General features: G+C 45.5%; 1 protein-coding gene across 1 annotated transcript in view; it reads right to left on the bottom strand.

Annotated features, from left to right (window-relative positions):
* The window catches only part of orc5 (origin recognition complex, subunit 5), a 28,629-nt gene extending 12,625 nt beyond the window's left edge, over window positions 1-16,004 (bottom strand). Inside the window, exons 1-6 of the mRNA XM_084330251.1 lie at window positions 15,910-16,004; window positions 15,497-15,679; window positions 8,757-8,849; window positions 7,233-7,418; window positions 2,003-2,077; window positions 228-339 (exon numbers count right to left, since the gene is read on the bottom strand). Of these exons, the coding sequence (XP_084186377.1) occupies window positions 228-339; window positions 2,003-2,077; window positions 7,233-7,418; window positions 8,757-8,849; window positions 15,497-15,610 (580 nt within the window). The 5' untranslated portion in view covers window positions 15,611-15,679; window positions 15,910-16,004. The remainder of the gene's footprint in view (window positions 1-227; window positions 340-2,002; window positions 2,078-7,232; window positions 7,419-8,756; window positions 8,850-15,496; window positions 15,680-15,909) is intronic.
* Window positions 16,005-22,150: the final 6,146 nt, after the last annotated feature.

The following is a 22,150-nucleotide window of genomic DNA, read 5'->3' as shown; positions in this document are numbered from 1 at the left end:
CTTGTAAAGTTTAGCAGACACCTTTTTATGCAGTTTCTTGCAGTAAATGTGTTTGCTTGAAATGATGGCTACATTGACTGGACCTTTTCCAAAATGTCTTAATAACACAATATGCAGCTACAGTCTCTCTGCTTATCACATCAAATCCACGAGAGTGTCCTCAATAGGGGGGTCATATTCATGAGGGCGAGAGAGCGGTGGGGTGTCTGGTCTGCCGACAGCGATACCTTTACTGTAGTCGGGGAAGTGGAGCAGGAGGGGTTCGAAGCAGCCGGTGTTGGGTCTGAACTTGTCCCATACGATCTCAGTGAGCAGGATCACTGTCACGTTGTCCTCCGTCTGAAGGGAAATGTGTGACAGAGGATTCAGATGAAGCTATAATAACAGGGAAGATTCAGATGAAATAGGGAGATTCAGATGAAATAGGGAGATTCAGATGAAATAGGGAGATTCAGATGAAATAGGGAGATTCAGATGGAGCTATAACAGGGAGATTCAGATGAAGTTATAACAGGGATGCACCGTAAAAAATTGTTAATTTACCGTCGACACCAATTCTGAACACAAAACTAACATAATGATCTAATCATTTGTTTTACTGAACAGTGGAAAGGCTTAGTTTATGGTCACTGGACACATTTCTTTTTTATATATATATATATTTTTTTTAGATAGAGACATCAAATATATTGTATGTATGCCTGTAAATAAATAAAAATCAAGTGGCTTTGCTTCTATCTTTGACATGTTGATGTTACACATTCGCTCTTGGCATCAGCTTTTGGCATTACAGTAATGATGAATGAGGAAATGAGGAAATGATGATGATACTAATACCCTATTTGAGCCTGCGATCAGCCCGATCTCCAATACCAGTATCGGTATCAGCACAGCCCTTATCATTAGGGTGGGACTCATATAATCAATCAAAGATGGCTAGTTGTCACATCGTAAGTCAGAAGAACCAAATCTTTACCCCCGAGAACCATAACAATACATGTAGGCAACAGACAGACCCTTTAAAAAGGAGATAGATAGATAGATAGATAGATAGATAGATAGATAGATAGATAGATAGATAGATAGATAGATAGATAGATAGATAGATAGATAGATAGATAGATAGATAGATAGATAGATAGATAGATAGATAGATAGATAGATACTTTATTAATCCCCTTGGGGAAATTCAGGATATTTCACTTTAGTAGAAGTTGTCAAGTTTCAGCAGTCTTACCTCCTATGTAAGTGAGGGTGACCAAACGTCCTCTTTTTTGGAAATCACAATATGGTCACCCTAATGTAAGTGCATCTACAAGTAAGCTAGCGACCACCTGTTGTCAAACTACTGACATGAATTTTGACAACTTCTACGAAAGTGAAATATCCCTTTAAGTTATGTAAGAGAGACCTATTATTATAGTCAAGCACAACCATCTCACACATGCGTGAATCTGTTTTCTACAGATCACTTCAAAAGCCACCCAGTCAAACTGGGGCGACAGTGGCTCGGGAGGTAGAGCAGTCGTCTGGCAATCCGGAGGTTCCCGGTTAGGTTCCCGCTCCTCCTGGGCAGCATGTCGATGTGTCCTTGAGCAAGACACTTAACCCCTAATTGCTCCCGATGAGCAGGTTGGCACCTTGCATGGTTGCCTCCACCGTCGGTGAGTGAATGTATGAGTGAATGGGTAAAAAAGAATTGTAACAAATTGTAAAGCGCTTTGGATAAAAGCGCTATATAAAAAAGAAGCCATTTACCATTTACTGTGGAAATGCGAAGGACACATCCCTCATAACACTCACCACCGCACTTCTAACAAGAAACAATTAGGTTCTAGCATCAAAACAAGTAAATTAATGATGAATCCATCTACCTCTGATATCTATAATTAACAAAGCATACAAGAGACTCAAGAGTGGGCTCAGCTCAGGGCCATACATCATCAAGGGAACTCTTGTGGGTGATCTCGGCAGGTAAAAAACGGCGCGCACGCGTTCTTACCAATTCCTGCAGGCGCAGGAATGCTGGCAGGAGATTGGCATCCATGTCTCTCAGTAGCTCTGCCCGCTCCAATACCTGCAGTGTCACACGGCACAGCATTTATATTGTATCATCATGCCCGATATTAGAAAAACATCACATCACAATATTTATCTTAGTGTTGATGGTATTTGACAGTATGTCGTTTTCCAGGACAAATTACAGTGTGCTATGACATGTTTTTTTTTATCAATTCAGTGCTACTTATTCAGAATAGTTTTTCCCTCGTCTCATTTCCATCACAATTTTTCTTTTTATAATACTGCTGCAATGCAGTTTTTATATAGTGGACACAAAATATATATACTGGTGACAATGGTATAGCAAAGTATATATAGCTTTATGAAAATCATAGTCAAATAATAATCAAGTATTTCTCAGTGGCTGGTTTATCTAGGAGTGAGCAGAGTGAGTGGTGAGCGCGAGCGGGAGGATTTAGAAGGAGCAGGTTTTCCAAAAAGTCAGACTGTCAGGCTTCTCTCCGAATTATCACTGCTGTGTACAATGTACCACGTCTGCTGTATACTCACAATGTACCATGCTGTATACTCACAATGTACCATGCTGTATACTCACAATGTACCATGCTCTATTAGGGGTGGGAATCACCAGAGGCCTCACGATACGATACTATCACGATACTTGAGTCACGATACGATAGTATTGCGATACTAAATATATTGCGATATGCTGAGTATTGCGATATTAATATTGCGATATATTGCGATTAATTACCTTTTTTCAACCGCAAAGTAAAACTTTGTCAACATGTTTTATCTAATAAAATAAAGTTCAGTCTGTTCATCTCACTTCAATATTTTTTATTTTGCAGAACATGGTATTTTCTCAAGCAGACAGATGTCAACACTGTAATCTGTGTTGCATGTACCACCTGACAAACTGAACTGTTTGTATTACAGTCATATTAGTAAATGATCTGATTAAAGAAAATAACTTAGATTGCATCTGCCTAGTAGAGACATGGCTAAATAATGACACAGCTACATCAATAATGATAGAAGCTTGTCCACCAGACTATAATTTTCTTCAAATACCCAGAAGAAATAGAAGGGGGGGAGGAGTTGCAGCAATCTTCTCCTCAAAACTCTTGTTTAGAATCACAGAACTACCGGTAGGTGAGTTCACGTCAATGGAATATCTTGCCATTGAGCTCAAAACAGAATCAATGATTATCATCACAATATACCACCCGCCTAGACACTCACCAATATTTATACAGGAGCTCTCTGAACTGATCTCACTATGTGTTACCGGATATGATAAGGTGATCCTAAATGGAGACTTGAACATCCATTTTAATAAGAAAACAGACTCCAAAACTATAGAACTAAAAAATCTACTGGATAGCTTTGACCTAACACAGCATATAACAAATGCGACTCACAGGCTTGGGAATACATTAGACTTAGTTATAACAACAACTGGGCTAAGCATAACAAATATCTCAATAACTGAATTACCTCTCTCCGACCATCACTGTATATTTTTTGATAATCAAATAACCCTTACTAAAACAAAAAAAGAAATCATAGTTCAAAAGAGGCTCCTAAACAACAAGGCTGAATCAAAGTTCATTGATCTTATCAGACTACATGAACCACACAATCATGACAGCTCTCTAAATGAAATGGTAGAAAATCTCAATGATGCACTGTCATCTATATTAAATTCTGTCGCCCCACTAAAAACGAAAAAGAAGAAAACCAGAGCCTCGCCCTGGTTGAACTATAATACGGTCAACAAAGAAAAAAGGAAATGTCGTGCAGCGGAGCAAAAATGGAGAAAAACAAAAACCACCATATGCTGTGATATATACAAAGATGCTTTAACTGCTTATAATAAAACCATCCGCTTAGCAAGGAAAGACTACTTCTCTAAAATCATTACAGAAAATGCTGGAAACTCCAGAATCCTTTTTTCCACTATTAATGTACTACTCAACACTGCCCCTACACCTCCTCAGTCATCAACGGTTAAGTGTGAAGAACTTGCACTATTCTTTAACAACAAAATAACCTTGATCAGGGCCAGCATTACTCATGATGGAAATAAAGCTGATTGCAGCAAACCGCGCAATGTAACCATGAGAAGATTCACATGCATCACATTAGATGTACTCTGCAAAACTGTCTCAGAATGTAATTCCTCCACCTCAGACATTGACCCTATACCTACAGCTTTCTTCAAACGGGTGTTTAATAGTGTTTCAAGCCCTGTGCTAGATATCATAAACACTTCCCTTAGAACTGGTATTTTCCCAGATGCCTTTAAAACAGCAGTTGTAAAGCCATTACTAAAAAAACCTAACTTGGATAGTAATGAAATGGCAAATTATCGTCCAATATCCAACCTACCATTCATTAGTAAAGTACTTGAAAAGATAGTTTCAGTTCAAATAAATTCCTTTCTTGAAGAAAACAACATCTTAGAAGAATTTCAGTCAGGATTCAGAAAATATCATAGCACTGAAACTGCCCTCACCAAAATAATCAGTGACCTCAGGCTAAACTCTGACGAGAATAAGATCTCCATCCTTATCTTGCTAGATCTCAGTGCAGCATTTGATACAATCGATCATGATATTCTAATCGATCGTCTTGAAAACCATGTCGGTTTCTCAGAACATGTGCTAGGCTGGTTTAAAACATACATCAGAGGGAGGAAATTCTATGTTAAACTAGGAGATCACATGTCTGATATATACGACAACAACTATGGAGTTGCACAAGGGAGTTGCTTAGGTCCTTTACTCTTCTCCCTTTACATGTTACCGCTGGATGATATCATCAGAGAACATAATGTAGATTTCCATAGCTATGCGGATGATACACAACTGTACATATCTGCTGAACCAAATGATACAGCGATTAGCTCCATTACAGACTGCTTACTGGCAATAAATAAATGGATGAGTAAGAACTTCCTGAAACTAAACGAGAACAAAACTGAAATTCTAATTATCGGCCCCAAAACTAAAAAAGAAACATTAATAAAGAACCTGGGAGGACTAACCCCTTGGATCAAATCTGAGGTCACTAGTCTCTGGGTTATCATAGATTCAGAACTGAACTTCAATTCTCATATTAGCAAAGTGACGAAAACATCGTTCTTCCATCTCAGAAATATAGCAAAAGTACGACCATTTATTAATCAGAACGATGCTGAGAAGCTAATTCATGCATTCATATCTAGCCGGTTAGACTACTGTAATGCACTTTTCACAGGTCTCCCTAAGAAAACCACAGAGAGGCTTCAGCTAATCCAAAACTCTGCAGCCCGACTGCTAACTAGAACCAAAAGGAGAGAGCACATTAGTCCAGTCTTAGCTGCTTTACACTGGCTTCCTGTAACATTTAGAATTGACTTTAAGGTCCTTCTCCTTACATACAAAGCTCTAAATGGACAGGGACCTAGCTACATCGCCAACACTAATAAATTACACACCAGCAAGAACACTGCGATCATCAGCTGCTGGACTACTAGAGGCTCCCAGAAACAGTCAAAAGAGGATCGGTAATGCAGCCTTTATCAACTATGCCCCAAAACTGTGGAACAAACTACCCCAAAACATCAGAGAAGCCAACTCGCTAGACATCTTTAAAAGACAGCTTAAAACCTATCTCTTTGCTCAGGCATTTCACTGTGGGGTAATGCAGGCAAATATCTGAAGATAGATATCTGCTACCACCTAGTGGCAAGGGTAAATATTATTATAGAAACATCAGGGATATCCTGACACAAATTGTACTCACCTGCACTATTCTTACCCTGCCTACTTTTATACACTGCCTATCAAATTTATGTGTCGGTTATCACACTTTTTACTTCTTACTGATGACTATTTTTAAACTGAATCATTTTAAACTATTTTTATTATTTGTATTACTGAATCAAACTGTAAACAGAGCTATATTCTTACCCTACCTACTTTCATACACTTCTAATGAAATTCATATGTATGTTAGAGTGATGCTCTGTTGTGAGGAGAAGATGACTTTTGACCTAAATCTAGCAAAGTTGTTTACCATTCCAGTTAGGTACATCGTGCCAAGGTTGATTCTCCTAACTGGGCCATTTTCATCTGATTGAACAATCTTATCACACTTTTTACTGTAACCTTGCTATTTAAATTTTAAATTTGTATGCTCGCTTATGCCTGTATTTTTCACTGTTGTTGTATGTCCGTTCTATTTTATAATTTTTAGACTATTTTTAAACATAATCATTTTAAACTATTTTATTATTTGTATTACTGAATAGAGAGCCTATTAGGATGCTAGATCCTAATGTGAAACACTGTGATTTACCATACCTTGCTATGCTCGCTCATGCCTGTATTTATTTTTATTTTTTAAACTTTGACCAGTCAGCTGGTTCTTTTAGCGTTTATCGCTTTTTCTGGTCAAGTATGACCGACTGAAACAGGTTGAATGGGGTATAGATCGGGGGAAAGACACTGAGAAAATACGGCGAGTCCGGGAGTCGAACTCGTGTACCCCAGATCCGTGACGCGCACGGTTGTCCCCGACGCCGAAATAGCGTCCGAGGTACGCGGTGAGCTACTGGAGCTCCCCTTGCCTGTATTTTTTACTGTTGTGAAGCACTTTGAACTGCAACCTCTGTATGAAAAGTGCTATACAAATAAAGTTATTATTATTATTATTATATTCCAACTTAACTGAATGCACATGTGACCAATGCAACTTCCTTATACAAAAGGGAAAAAAAAATATATATATATATATTTATTTTTAATAAATAATTAAATATATATATTTGGCGTCCCTGTATCGATACAGTATCGCCACGCAAAGTATCGCGATACTACTACGTATCGATTTTTTCCCCCACCCCTAATGCTGTATACTCACAATGTAGTGCTACATCCCTGCAATCCTTCAAATCCCAACTCAAAACCCACCTCTTCACCAAATTTGTAAATGACTCAGCCTGATTTCCTTTTTTTCCATTTTCTTTCTTTCTTTCCTTTTGATTATTATTTTGTTGTTACGTTGTTCCCTCTTCCCCTCCCTTAGCTGCTCCCTCCTGTTAAGCACCTTGGGTCTCCTGAAAGGCGCTATATAAATTTAAGATATTATTATTATTATTATTATTATTATTATTATTATTATTATTATTATTATTATTATGTACTGTGCTGTATACTCACAATGTAGCGCGTCTGCTCGGCGGGACACCGGGCGCTCTGCTGTCTGTAGATGCGTACGAAGTCGGACAGGGAAGGGCTGCGGGGGAGCAGGGGGCCGGAGTCGGAGCCAAACAGTGAGAGCAGCACCTGCTCGAAGAGCAAGCCCAGCGACACACACTCCACACAGCAGACCGTGGCGTGAGGCAGCTGGAGAGAGAGAGGCGGAGAAAGATGAAGGGATTAAAGTTCCTGCAAAAAGCAATAATAACTATGCATTCTTGAACCACCCAGTCAAATTTTAATGATTATAAAATGCACACCTGGCCGCACAGACTATTTCTCAGGCATCATCTGTCTCATCGCTAAAACCCCACCCCCTATGACGGCAACGGTAGGCATATCCCAGCACCTCCCCCTCCGGTCCTAGCTGACGGCAAATGTAGTCAGAGTCAAGGCCGGAATTTCTCTCCGTCCCCCCTCCCCCCCACCTCAACAAATGAACATGTTTGTATTAATTAAGGGTTGTGCCATTATTGCTATCCAAATGTAATAATTGTGAATGATTTTCTGTAATGAGTTGTATGTGTATGTATCAAGCATCCTTGAATTCCAAGGACAAAGATGTAAATAAGTCATTGGCTTTTTCGTTCCTCTCCTTGACAAAAGCAAATATGTGATGTAATGATCTGTATATGTTTTGTTGTCTAAATAAATACCTACCTACCTACCTATCACTGACAGCTCCTTATCAGATCAAGTGCCATTTTTTTTTTATCCATTCAATCACTAAAACTTTTTTTAAATGTTTGCTATAAACTACTGTTGTGGAATATTTAACATTTCCCTATACCAAATGGAAATAACATAAGTGGGAAGTTATTCTAAATCTGTACACTCCATAATAAACCAAGAGGAGACCGCCTTAAATGCTACGTCATGTGATATTCAATATCGTTTTGGTCTTAGTCAACCAAGTGACTCTTTCATTAGATTAGTGTTTTTTTATGTTTCTGTCCATGCTGAATTAATTATTCCCTCAAAGATTAGAAGCACTAGATATGAAGAGGTCGGGCGGCCGGGTAGCGCAGCAGACTAAGCGTCTGTCTACCACCACAGAGACAGTGGGATCGAATCCAGCTGTGGTGCTTCCGGCTTGGCCGACCGTCCATACTAACACAATTGGCAGTGTTAGCGGGTGGGTCCTGGTGGTTGTAGACAGCGACTCCTACAGTTCGGTCGGGGCGCCTGCACAGCGAGGGAAGGATCTGGGAGAGGTAGTGTGACCTTCCACACGTTACACTCTCCCAGTGAGAGTCCGCGCTGCCAGGTAAAAAAGAAGCGGTGGGCTGGCTACACATGTGTCGGAGGAAGCATGTGATAGTCTCCACTCTCCCAGACCGACGGTAGGGGGTAGAGTGCGCAACGACCAGGAAGGGGATTGGGAATTGGCATAACAACTTACATTGGGATGGGAGAAAAACGGAAAAAGATAATTAAAAAAATATATATATATGAAGAGGTGCTTCTGCACTGCCACTCTCTTACCGCCAGCTCCTTCATCAAGGTGGATGTAACGTGGCTCTTCCCGGTGGCCCGATGACCATAGATGAAGACGGATGGGTAGCTGTACTGGTCTGGCTGTATAGGCACACACAAAACACCTATAAAAGCTGCAGTCATTTATTTTAGGCAATACAATTCTGCCGTTTTCCCCGACTTCCTGCTTGTTACAACGTAGCTACTGCACCAAATTAATGTCACCTATCTTTGTTATCTTACACGTTTTGTACAACAAGACAGCAGGAAGGGTACAACTCTATCCGCTGAGTAACAATGTTCATCAAAGTGTTGCGTGCTACAATGTAGGTTAGTATATTATTAGGACAAGTGCATGGGCTAATAGGTCCCACCTCCCTCAATCCCAGGCCTTCCACCCATAGACATAGATGTATGGGGGGGGGGGGGGAGGTTGCAGGGTACTTTCTTCCCCTTCGGATGTATATATTTTGTATGATCTTTTTTTTTACTACACAGTTCTGTATATCTGTATGTCATAAATGTCATGATGAATTGAAAATGGGGGACCCCGATGTAAACAAGACAAAAGTATTTCTCTGGTCTGCATCCCCTTAACAGTTTGTTTTGTATTGAGCCGTACTGTACTGTCAAAATACTTCCCAAAGGTCAGTGAATACCACGACCACAACACCAGAGGGAGCTCCACAAATCATGTTAAACCCAGATTCGGCTCAAACGAGGGACTAAACACGTTTAGCAATTATGCCACATCAATGTGGAACGCCCTACCCAAAGCTGTAAAGGAATGTGAATCACTACCCACTTTCAAAAACACTCTCAAAGAACACCTACGGGAGACTGCAATTCAAAACTGCCCCCTACAAATGTCCTAACCCAGTTGTACAGTAAATGACCAAGTATGGCTTTGTCAGTATTCCAATGTACAGTGTACAGTGTACAGTGTCCCCCCCCCCTACCCAACCCCCCCCCCTCCTCCAATGTACAGCCGCCCACCCAACCCCAACCCCACCTACCCAACTTCCTCCAATGTACAGTTTCTACGTCAAATGTATATACTGTAGTGCCGGAGGAAAGAGGAATAAATGGAGGTAACGTAATGCTTGTTTAATGTACAAAAGCCACGTCAGTAAATACAGAACACAAGAGCACATGAATCGCTAGCACAGTAATGAATACAACAGCGAGTGCAACAGCAATAACTGTCCCCTCTGGCCGCGGTGCCAGATCATTCGTTCCCTCCCACTACACAACATAGTTTGAGGAGAACACGAACCAATACTGTAGTCACTACACCAGCCCCCCCAGTGTTCACCTCAATATACGAAATCCTCGCGGTGAGGAGGGCGTATGGCCCGGCCCCTACGACTGTAGGTAAAGTCAGGAGGTGCGGGAGGGGGTGTGACAGCGTCCGTCACATCCTCCTCACAAGCTGCGGGGGGTCTGAGGGGTCGCAAGGGGGAATGGCCCCGGCGTGGCAGTGGAGGTAGGACCGGGGGCCGGCCCCTGCGCGGCGGCAGGGCCAAGTCCAGGGGCAGTTCAAGGTCCAAGTGGGCCGGCTTGAAGCGATCCACGGACACACACTCAGGCCTACCCCCCACGTCGACCACAAAGTTCTTGGCCCTGGCCTCGATGACGCGGAAGGGCCCGTCGTAAGGAGGACGTAGCGTAGCGGAGTCCTGTGGCCATCGTGACGGATGAACACGAACCTCGCCGAGTGCAGCTCCGGGGGCATCCTCGACGTAGGGACCCCATGCTGCGTAGTCGGGACCGGGACGAAAGTCCTGGCACTGTCCAGCAGCGAGGCGCGCTGAGCAGCGGCAGACCAGGGCTCTGTCGACCTGGGAATAAAGTCACCGGGGACCCGTAGCGGCTGTCCAAAAACCAGCTCGGCCGACGACGACTGGAGGTCCTCCTTTGGCGCCGTCCTGAGCCCCAGCATGACCCACGGGAGCTTGTCCAGCCAGTCGCCGTCCGTGAGGCTGGCTCGAAGGGCGGCCTTCATGGAGCGATGAAAACGCTCGCAGAGCCCATTTGCCTGCGGATGGTAGGCGGTCGTGCGGTGGAGCTTGACCCCCAGACTCTCCGCCACCGCCGCCCACAGTTCCGAAGTGAACTGTGAGCCACGGCCAGAGGAGAGATCACCCGGGGTGCCGTAGCGGAAGACCCACACCGCGATGAACGCCCGGGCCAGGTCGGGGGCCATCGTTGAGGAGAGCGGGACCGCCTCCGGCCAGCGAGTCGTCCTGTCCACCATGGTGAAAAGGTAGTTGTATCCGTGCGAGGGGGGCAGCGGTCCTAACAGGTCCACGTTGACATGGTCGAACCTCCGCTCGGGCACGGAGAACTGTTCCAGGGGGGCCTTGATGTGCCAATGCACCTTGGCGCGCTGGCAGGCGGTGCACGTGTCGACCCAGGCTCTCACAGCCCTTGCCACACAAACTTCTCCGACACCAGTCGCGAGGACGGCTTCCTGCCAGGGTGAGACAAGCCGTGTATGGCCTCGAAGGCAGGGCGTCTCCAGTTGGCGGGGACTACCGGCCGCGGCTGACCCATGGAGATGTCGCACAAGAGCGTAACCCCCGCGTCACCGAACACTACCTCCTCCAGGCGCAGTCCAGTGTCCGACGACTTGAGAGCTTGGACGGCAGGATCGGCGGCCTGGTCCGCAGCCATGCTGACGTAGTCCAAACGCAGCTGCACCGCACCGACCACCGCCCTGGAGAGACAATCTGCCACCTGGTTGGACTTCCCAGCAACGTGCTGGATGTCTGTGGTGAACTCGGACACGTAGGCGAGCTGGCGCTGCTGGCGGTCGGACCACGGCTCTGCCGCCTTGGACATGGCGTGCGTGAGCGGCTTATGGTCCACGTAGGCCGTAAACTCACGTCCCTCCAGCAAGAAACGGAAGTGCCTGACAGCAAGCCACAGCCCGAGGAGCTCCCTGTCGAACGTGCTGTACCTCTGTTCCCTGGGCGACAGCTGGCGGCTGAAGAAGGCAAGCGGCTGCCAGGCGTCCCCAACCCACTGCTCGTACACCGCTCCCACAGCAAAGTCAGAGGCGTCCGTGGTGAGAGCGGTGGGCACCGAGGGCGAGGGGTGGGCCAACATGGCCGCGCGGGCCAGGGCCTCCTTGGTGTCTTGAAAAGCCTTGACCCGCTCCGCCGTCCAGTCCACCGGCTGCTTCAGCGTCTTGCCCTTCTGGCCATCGTACAGAGGCCGCAGGATGTGAGCGATGTGGCGGAGGAAGCGATAATAAAGGTCACCATCCCGATGAACCCCTTGAGCTTGCTGACTGTGCGGGGGCGCGGAAATGCGGCGACAGCTTCCACCTTCGAGGGGAGGGGGGTCACCCCCTCTGCGGAGACCCGGTGCCCGAGGAAGTCGATGGCGCCCCGCCCAAACTCACACTTCGCCGGGTTGACGATCAGCCCATGCTGGCTGAGCCGTGAGAACAGGGTTCGGAGGTGGGACAGGTGCTCCTTTTCTGTGGCACTCGCTACGAGGATGTCATCCAAGTAGACAAAGAGGAATGGTAGGTCCCGGAGCACCGAGTGCATGAGGCGTTGGAAGGTCTGCACCGCGTTCTTCAGGCCAAACGGCATTCGCAAGAACTCGAAAAGCCCAAAGGGCGTGACGACGGCCGTCTTGGGGACGTCCTCGGAGTGCACCGGCACCTGATGGTACCCGCGTACCAGGTCCACTTTTGAGAAGAAGCGATTGCCTGCCAGGTTCGCCGCAAAGTCCTGGGCATGCGGGACCGGGTAGCGGTCAGGCTTGGACGCGTCGTTGAGGCGGCGGTAGTCCCCACATGGGCGCCACCCACCGTCTGACTTAGGGACGATGTGCAAGGGAGACGCCCAGGGGCTGTTCGAGCGCCGAACGATGCCCACCTGCTCCATGTGCGAAAACTCCGCCCTGGCGACGGCCAGCTTCTCCGGGTTGAGGCGTCTGGCCCTGGCGTAGAGGGGAGGGCCACTGGTCTCAATGTGGTGCTCCACCCCGTGTTTCACCGTGGGCGCGGAAGAAGTGGGCTTGCCCAGGTCGGGGAACTCAGCGAGTAGCCGAAGGTACTGGTCACTTTCGGCGAGTGTATTGGACCACCCGCCGTAGACGGCCTCCCCCTGCGTACATGCAAAGGAAGCGAAAGTCTGTGAGTTGACCAGGCGCTTGTTCCCCACGTCCACTAGCAGGTTGTGGGTGCACAGAAAATCCGCGCCAAGGAGGGGGAATGTGACAGCCACAACGACAAAATCCCACGAAAAACATTGTCCTCCGAAGCACACGTCCACCGCCCTTGTGCCGTAAGAGCGGATGGGCGTGCCGTCCGCACCCGCCAATTGCGGACCGCGCTCCTCCTTTGCCACATCCGACCTCTCTGCCGGAATGATGCTCCACTGGGCACACGTGTCGCAAAGGAAACTGCGACCAGAGGCGTGTCTCGGATGAAGAGCAGCCTGTTGGTGACGCCAGTGCTCAGGGCAACTACTGAGCGCCGGCCCCGCCGTTTCCCGTAGGTCCGAAGGTGCAGGGTGAGCGGCACTGTCCGGCCTTGGCGCCAAACGTGGCATGGAAGAAGCAATGGCCCGCTGCGTTACCGTGCTGGCCAGAAGGCCTGGCGTCATCCCTCGTTCTCCTGCGACGGTCCGGTGGCGGGGCGGTCGCGGGAGCGAGCAGGTCAGTGGACCGCTGAGGCATGGCCAAAACGAAGCGGTCCGCCTCCCTGGCCAGGGCGCGGGGGCCCACGATGTCGGTGTTGGCCAGTGCCATCCTCACTTGTGCCGGCAGCGTGCGCATGAACAGCTCCGTAAAGAGGATCATGGGGTCATTGGTCCCCAGCAGATTCAGCATCCTCTCCATGCGCGCAGAAGGTCTCTCGTCTCCCAATTCCGACATAGCAAATAGGTGGCGCACCCTCTCTGCAGCGGACAGTTCAAATGTATCTAGCAGTAGGGTCTTGAGGCGCTCATATTTGTTCGTCGCCGGGGGATCAGACAAAAAAACTACCACTCAAGCTGCGGTGGAGCTGCCCAACACTGCCACCGTTACGTTGCTCTTGTTGAAGTTCGCCTCCACAATAGCAAACTATGCCGCCGGAGTCGACTCACAGAACTCAGGTAGCTTGAGCGTGGGCGTGTGCGCACCACGCGCTTCCCTGACGGGGGATGGTGATGGCTGCCGATGGCCTGAACGTCTTCCTCGTCCGGACATTGTGCAAGAATGTTCGTTCGCTGATTATTGTACACAATTCGCTGTAACAAAAATCCACGTCGGGGTCACCAGTGTAGTGCCGGAGGAAAGAGGAATAAACGGAGGTAACATAATGCTTGTTTAATGTACAAAAGCCACGTCAGTAAATACAGAACACAAGAGCACATGAATCGCTAGCACAGTAATGAATACAACAGCGAGTGCAACAGCAATAACTGTCCCCTGTGGCCGCGGTGCCAGATCATTCGTTCCCTCCCACTACACAACATAGTCAGAGGAGAACACGAACCAATACTGTAGTCACTACAATACACTCTTTTTCTGGACACTTTCTGTATCACAAACAGTACTGTATTTGCAAATCTTGTCAGAGACCAGCAGGGCTGAGTCGTCCGCAAACAGGAACAAGTTGCAGTCACAAGCTGACGACATGTCATTTGCATAAATTAGGAACAGTAACGGTCCTAGTATGCTTCCTTGTGGAACACCACAGCTCACTGTGAGGGGGGGGATAGGGTACCGTTTACCTCCACCATCTGTTCCCTCCCCTCAAGGTAGGATTGCATCCAGCTCACTGATAGACTATGAATGAATGAATTTTTTTGAATGAATGAATGAATGAATTTTTTATTCACACACACACGATACATTTTACATGCGAGTATCCTCATGTGATAACATGTCGCAAATTGTGTGCAAGCTTTTGTATTTAAAGCTTTTGGAGGGAGCCTGAACACAGATACAAACAGAATATGAACAAACAAAACAATAACAAATAAACAAAAACAAACAAACAAAAACAAAATAAAAAAAATACAACGTGGGTAGGTTTACACACCTACCTACTAACTGTCATATAACAGAGATACATAATACAGACAATTTTATTCCTAAGTTATAATTTAATTAGAGATATGATTTTATCAGTTCCTCTTTCAGTGATTTTTTAAAGGTATTAGTCATTTTTAGATCTTCATCAAGCTTGTTCCAGATCTTGGGACCCCTGCATGCTATGCTTAGGCTAGCACAATTTAGCCTTCTCCTCTTGCCAGATATAAGATGCTTGTTTCTTGTGTTGTGGATGTGCAGTGGTTGGCAGACTGGGACAAGCTCAGACAGTCTGTGATTCATGTTGTTGACAACTTGATACATAATTGATGCGTTTTGATGAATGTTAAATGATCAAAACCAATTGCTTTTAGCTTGTCAATCAGAATGGAGTGATTGACCGTGTCAAAGGCCTTTTGTAGGTCCAGCATGACCATGCCGCAGTATTTGCCCGCATCCACCTCTTGTTTGATGTGGTCATTCAAATAGAGAAGGCATGTGTCAGTGGAGTGGGATGTTCTGAAGCCAGATTGGAATTCGTAGATTCGATTTTTTTCCGCTAGGTACTTTTCGACCTGTTCGTAGACTATTTTTTTCATGACTTTCGAGATGGAGGTGAGAATAGAAACAGGGCGGTAGTTGCCTGGGTCTAATTTGCTGCCCTTTTTGTGCATCAATCAATCACGGTGTACAACTTTCTTGTCACATACCTCTCCCATGATGGACAGAAGCGTCGCTGCTTGGACTTCTCTGCATGGCAGCTTCTCTGCGACCAGCAGCAGCCTCTCGTCCTCATAACCTGGATGCTGAAGGTGTCCTGACATTATTCTGGTCCTCGTCAACAGCAGGAGACGTTACCTTGTATCTTCCTCTGCAGAGAGAATGCCATACGGCTGAATGAATGAATGAAAACGTTATTTAACAGATTGCAGAATGGGTACAACAGTGTACAGCTCAATACACACAATTGGTTGCAGACCAGAGAAAGACTTTCGTCTTGTTTACATCAGGGTCCCCCATTTTAAAAACATAAAATCAAACGTTAGGCTACTGACAGCTAACCAGTGACACCGCGAGGAAAAACAGAAGTTAATGAGTGTATATGAGTTTTCTAGCTACATACCTGAAATTCCTGAATACGTATCCTAAAGACACGTTTGCAGGCTACGTGCTAAAAACATGACATGAGTTTCGCGCGCAGTCGCAATTACGTCAGAATATTGTCTTTCGTGACTAGCCAATCACCACGACCGATGGGACTATGGGTAATGTAGTTTTCTGATATGAGTCAAACGAGCGGTGTCTTTACTCTCAGGGGAAATGATGACGTACGTACGGTGAGATTAATTAGAAATTGTGGAATTATTTGCACAATGCACAGTTTTACTGCAGCGTCGGTTTATGTCGTGTTGGATGATACAAATCGTAGTCATGAAGAGAGAGATAGAGAGCAGCAGAAGACAGAAAGATAGCATCATTACACATGGGCAAAACAGAGTCCATAGACTGACTGAATGAATGAATGAATGAATGAATGAATGAATGAATGAATGAATGAATGAATGAATGAATGAATGAATGAATGAATGAATGCTCTGAGTTTCGTAAAAGTCAGTCAAAGCTTACCAAAAGCACGAGCAGTGAACTCCAAGACCACGTGACTGAACTCAAACTAGAAAGAAACAGACTAAGAAATGACGTAAACTCCATGATCAAAACTGCTAAAAAAAATTTCATCAATGACAAAACCGAGGAAAACAAAAATAAACCACGTGAACTTTGGAAATTACTCAACAATCAACTAGGCTGCAGTAAAAAACTCAAAACCAGGTTCTCAAACATAAACATAAAGACGGACAACACGCTCATCACAGACAAGCTGGATGTAGCCAATTACTTAAACACTTTCTTCACAAACATAGCCACAACACTGGTAAACAAACTACCCTCCCACTCAGGGCAGTATGGGGTAGAACACATAGTAGCATACTACAAGAACCTAGGCGTCCACAAAGACGACTTCAAACTGGAAATAGTAACTACAGATGAGGTACTCAAAAAACTGAGCGCCCTCCAACCAAACAAGGCCACTGGCCATGACAACATCCCCTCCAAATTCCTCAGAGACTCAGCAGCAGCCATCACCCCAGTCATCACACACATAATAAACCTCTCCATAAAACAGGGACACGTCCCCAAGGACTTCAAAATTGCGAGAGTAACACCCCTGCACAAAAAGGGCAGCAAATTAGACCCGGGTAACTACCGCCCTGTTTCTATCCTTACATCCATCTCAAAAGTCATGGAAAAAATAGTATACGAACAGATCGAAAAGTACCTCGCGGAAAAAAATCTAATCTACGAATTCCAATCTGGCTTCAGAACATCCCACTCCACTGACACATGCCTTCTCTACTTGAACGACCACATCAAACAAGAGGTGGACGCGGGCAAATACTGCGGCATGGTCATGCTGGACCTACAAAAGGCCTTCGACACTGTCAATCACACCATTCTGATTGACAAGCTAAAAGCAATTGGTTTTGATAGTTTATCAGTGAGCTGGATACAATCCTACCTGGAGGGGAGGGAACAGATGGTGGAAGTAAACGGTACACTATCCCCCCCCCTCACAGTGAGCTGTGGTGTTCCACAAGGAAGCATACTAGGACCGCTACTATTCCTAATTTATGCAAATGACATGTCGTCAGCTTGTGACTGCAACTTGTTCCTGTTTGCGGACGACTCAGCCCTGCTGGTCTCTGACAAGAACAAGTTACAGGTTGAAAAAGCCCTCAGCTCGGAACTAGGCAAAATCTGCATATGGCTCGCCGACAACAAACTATCATTACACATGGGCAAAACAGAGTCCATTCTCTTCGGTTCAAATAACAAACTCAGCAAGACCGACGGCTTCTCTGTTACAGTGGGTGACAATATTATCACAAGGAAAGATGAAATTACCTACCTGGGTTCCATCCTAGAGGCTAATCTTTCCTGTGACAAAATGGCATCCAATGTAATAAAAAAAGTCAACCAACGAACGCGATTCTTGTACCGGATCTCCTCTCTGGTAAACAAGAATACCCTGAAGACTCTAGCAGGAGCACTCATTCAAGGGTACTACGACTATGCTTGCACCTCATGGTACCAAAGCACCTCAAAGGCACTAAAAAACAAATTACAAACATCTCAAAACAAGCTAGTCAGACTACTACTTGACCTGACTCCTAGAACCCACCTCACCCCTGCCCACTTTGACAACCTAGGATGGCTTAGAGTAGACGACAGAGTACAGCAACTTGCAATGGGCCTGGTCTACAAGATACACTACGCGACCAAGGTACCCATGTACATGTCAAAATACTTCCCAAAGGTCAGTGAATACCACGATCACAACACCAGAGGGAGCTCCACAAATCATGTAAAACCCAGATTCGGATCAAACAAGGGACTAAACACGTTTCGCAATTATGCCACATCAATGTGGAACGCCCTGCCTAAAGCTGTAAAGGAATGTGAATCACTACCCACCTTCAAAAACACTCTCAAAAAACACCTACGTGAGACTGCAATTCGAAACTGGCCCCTACAAATGTCCTAACCTAGTTGTACAGTAAATGACCAAGTAAGGCTTTGTCAATATTCAAATGTACAGTGTAAAATGTGTGTGTGTCCCCTTCCCAACCCCCCCCCCCCCCCCCCCCACCTCCAATGTACAGCCCTCACCCAACCCACCCAACCCCACCCCACCCAACCAACCTCCTCCAATGTACAGTTTCTATGCCAAATGTATATACACTCCTTTTCTGGACACTTTTGTATCACAAACAGTACTGTATTTGCAAATCTGATATGTCATAAATGTATAGATGTAGCAGTACTGTCTATCTGTATGTCATGTATGTCATATATGTTATGATGAATTGAAAATGGGGGACCCTGATGTAAACAAGTCGAAAGTCTTTCTCTGGTCTGCATCCCCTTAACAATTGTATGTATTGAGCTGTACTGTACTGTACCCATTCTGCAATCTGTTAATAAACTTTTCAATCAATCAATGAATGAATGAATGAATGAATGAATGAATGAATGAATGAATGAATGAATGAATGAATGAATGAATGAATGAATGAAAACTTTATTTAACAGATTGCAGAATGGGTACAATACAGTACGGCTCAATACATACAATTGTTAAGGGGATGCAGACCTGAGAAAGACGTTTGTCTTGTTTCCATCAGGGTCCCCCATTTTCAATTCATATAGACATTTATGACATACACAACATACATGACATTTATGGCATAGGGACATATAGGTATTTAGTACTGATACATTTGTGACATAAGCGGTATTCAAATATACAGTACTGTTACCCCTAGATCCTGACAGAGTATATACATATGATGGGGAGGGGACTGTACGTTAGGAGGGGGTGGGTGGGTGGGAGAGAAATATACATACGGCGGGGAGGGAATATATACATGCGGTGGGGAGGAGACTGTCTATTAGGAGGTGGTGGGGGTTTTGGGCATTTACGGTGGCCAGTTTCGAATTGCAGCCTCCCGTAGGTGCTCTTTAAGAGCGGTTTTGAATGTGGGCAGGGATTCACATTCCTTTACAGCTTTGGGTAGGGCGTTCCACATTGTTGTGGCATAATTGCGAAACGTGTTTAGTCCCTTGTTTGAGCCGAATCTGGGTTTAACATGATTTGTTGAGCTTCCTCTGGTGTAGTGGTTGTGGTATTCACTGACCTTTGGGAAGTATTTTGACATGTACATGGGCACCCCGGTCGTATAGTGTATCTTGTAGACCAGGCCCATTGCAAGTTGCTGTACTCTGTCGTCTACTCTAAGCCATCCTAGGTTGTCAAAGTGGGCAGGGGTGAGGTGGGTTCAGGGGTTCAGGTCAAGTAGTAGTCTGACCAGTTTGTTTTGTGATGTTTGTAATTTTGTTTTAAGCGCCTTTGAGGTGCTTTGGTACCATGAGGTGCACGCATAGTCATAGTACTCTTAAATGAGTGCTCCTGCCAGAGTCTTCAGGGTATTCTTGTTTAGCAGAGAGGAGATCCGGTACAAGAATCTAGTTTGTTGGTTGACTTTTTTTATTACATTGGATGCCATTTTGTCACAGGAAAGATTTGCCTCTAGGATGGAACCCAGGTAGGTAATTTCGTCTTTCCTTGTGACAATAATTATTGTCACCCACTGTAACTGAGTTTGTTATTTGAACTGAAGAGAATGGACTCTGTTTTGCCCATGTGTAATGATAGTTTGTTATCAGCGAGCCATATGCAGATTTTGCCTAGTTCCGAGCTGAGGGTTTTTTCAACCTGCAACTTGTTCTCGTCAGAGACCAGCAGGGCTGAGTCGTCCGCAAATAGGAACAAGTTGCAGTCACAGGCTGACGACATGTCATTTGCATAAATTAGGAAGAGTAGCGGTCCTAGTATGCTTCCTTGTGGAACACCACAGCTCACTGTGAGGGGGGGGGGATAGAGTACCGTTTACCTCTACCATCTGTTCTCTCCCCTCCAGGTAGGATTGCATCCAGCTCACTGATAAGCTATCAAAACCAATTGCTTTTAGCTTGTCCATTAGAATGGAGTGATTGACAGTGTCGAAGGCCTTTTGTAGGTCCAGCATGACCATGCCGCAGTATTTGCCCGCGTCCACCTCTTGTTTGATGTGGTCGTTCAAATAGAGGAGGCATGTGTCAGTGGAGTGGGACGTTCTGAAGCCAGATTGGAATTCGTAGATTAGATTTTTTTCCGCCAGGTACTTTTCGACCTGTTCGTAGACTATTTTCTCCATGACTTTCGAGATGGAGGTAAGAATAGAAACAGGGCGGTAGTTGCCTGGGTCTAATTTGCTGCCCTTTTTGTGCAGAGGGGTCACTCTCGCAATTTTGAAGTCCTTGGGGACTTCCGCGTTACATTGAAATCGGGGAGGAGATTGCGGGGGGGGGGGGGCAAATGAATGAATGTGGATGAGAGCCTTGACATTAAGTGATTGCAGATACGGCTGTGGGGGTGCTAGAGACATGATCAAATAGACTTGTATGCGCCTGAATCTCCTGAACACGGCGCGAGACATTCCTAATCGATCAGAACTAAATTGGCAGCGGAAAAGACCGTTTTTAAGCATCGATTCCCCATGCACATGCGCAGATTGGCCACGGAGTGTGACGCAACGCACATCCACCCTGGAATGTTCCATTAGAGGGGGTGTTGTGTTGTGAGAATGATAAGATAGAATTAAATATACAGTAAAAGGAATACAGTACAAATATACAGAAGTCTACAGTAAGTGTAATATTGCACAGTGTTGTGCATTTATAATCAGTAGCTTAGGCTACATAGTAGGCTAATGACAGCCTATTCTAGTCTAGCAGGTGCTGGTATAGACGTATAATATATGACATATATCACATTTTTTGCCTAGATATACGGTATATCTAGGCAAAAAATGTCATAGATCAAAATCAACATTACTAGTCTATACCAGCACCTGCTAGACTAGAATAGGCTGTCATTAGCCTACTATGTAGCCTAAGCTACTGATTATAAATGCACAACACTGTGCAATATTACACTTAGTGTAGACCACACTCATTCTGGTGTCTGTAAACCAATTTTCTCTCAAGATATGGGAGGGGTCAGCTTGCCCAGAAATGCCCCGCCCCCCCCAACTGGGGCTCTGTTATGAATTTCAGCAAATGCTTTTTACATGATCATACAGAGGCCTACAAGTGTCACCACAGTCATTCTGGTGTCTGTGAAACAATTCTCTCTCAAGATAAGGGAGGGGGTCAATTCTCTGCAAGCCTTGCCGAGAAAGGACCCCCCCCCCCAACTAGGGCTCTGTTATGAATTTCAGCAAATGCTTTTTACATGATCATACAGAGGCCTACAAGTGTCACCACAGTCATTCTGGTGTCTGTGGAACAATTTTCTCCCAAGATAAGGGAGGGGGTCAATTCTATGCAACCTTGCCGAGAAATGCCCCGCGCCCCCAACTGGGGCTTTGTTATGTATTTCAGCAAATGCTTTTTACATGATCATACAGAGGCCTAGAAGTGTCACCACACTCATTCTGGTGTCTGTAAACCAATTTTCTCTCAAGATATGGGAGGGGTCAGCTTGCCGAGAAATGCCCCGCCCCCCCAACTGGGGCTCTGTTATGAATTTCAGCAAATGCTTTTTACATGATCATACAGAGGCCTAGAAGTGTCACCACAGTCATTCTGGTGTCTGTAAACCAATTTTCTCTCAAGATATGGGAGGGGTCAGCTTGCCGAGAAATGCCCCGCCCCCCCAACTGCAGGCTATGTTATGAATTTCAGCAAATGCTTTTTACATG

The sequence above is a fragment of the Notolepis coatsorum genome (assembly GCF_963971535.1).
Source record: "Notolepis coatsorum genome assembly, chromosome: 15".
NCBI lineage: Eukaryota > Metazoa > Chordata > Actinopteri > Aulopiformes > Paralepididae > Notolepis > Notolepis coatsorum.
Note: the sequence above shows the minus strand (reverse complement) of the source record. Positions and strands in the feature narration are given on the sequence as shown.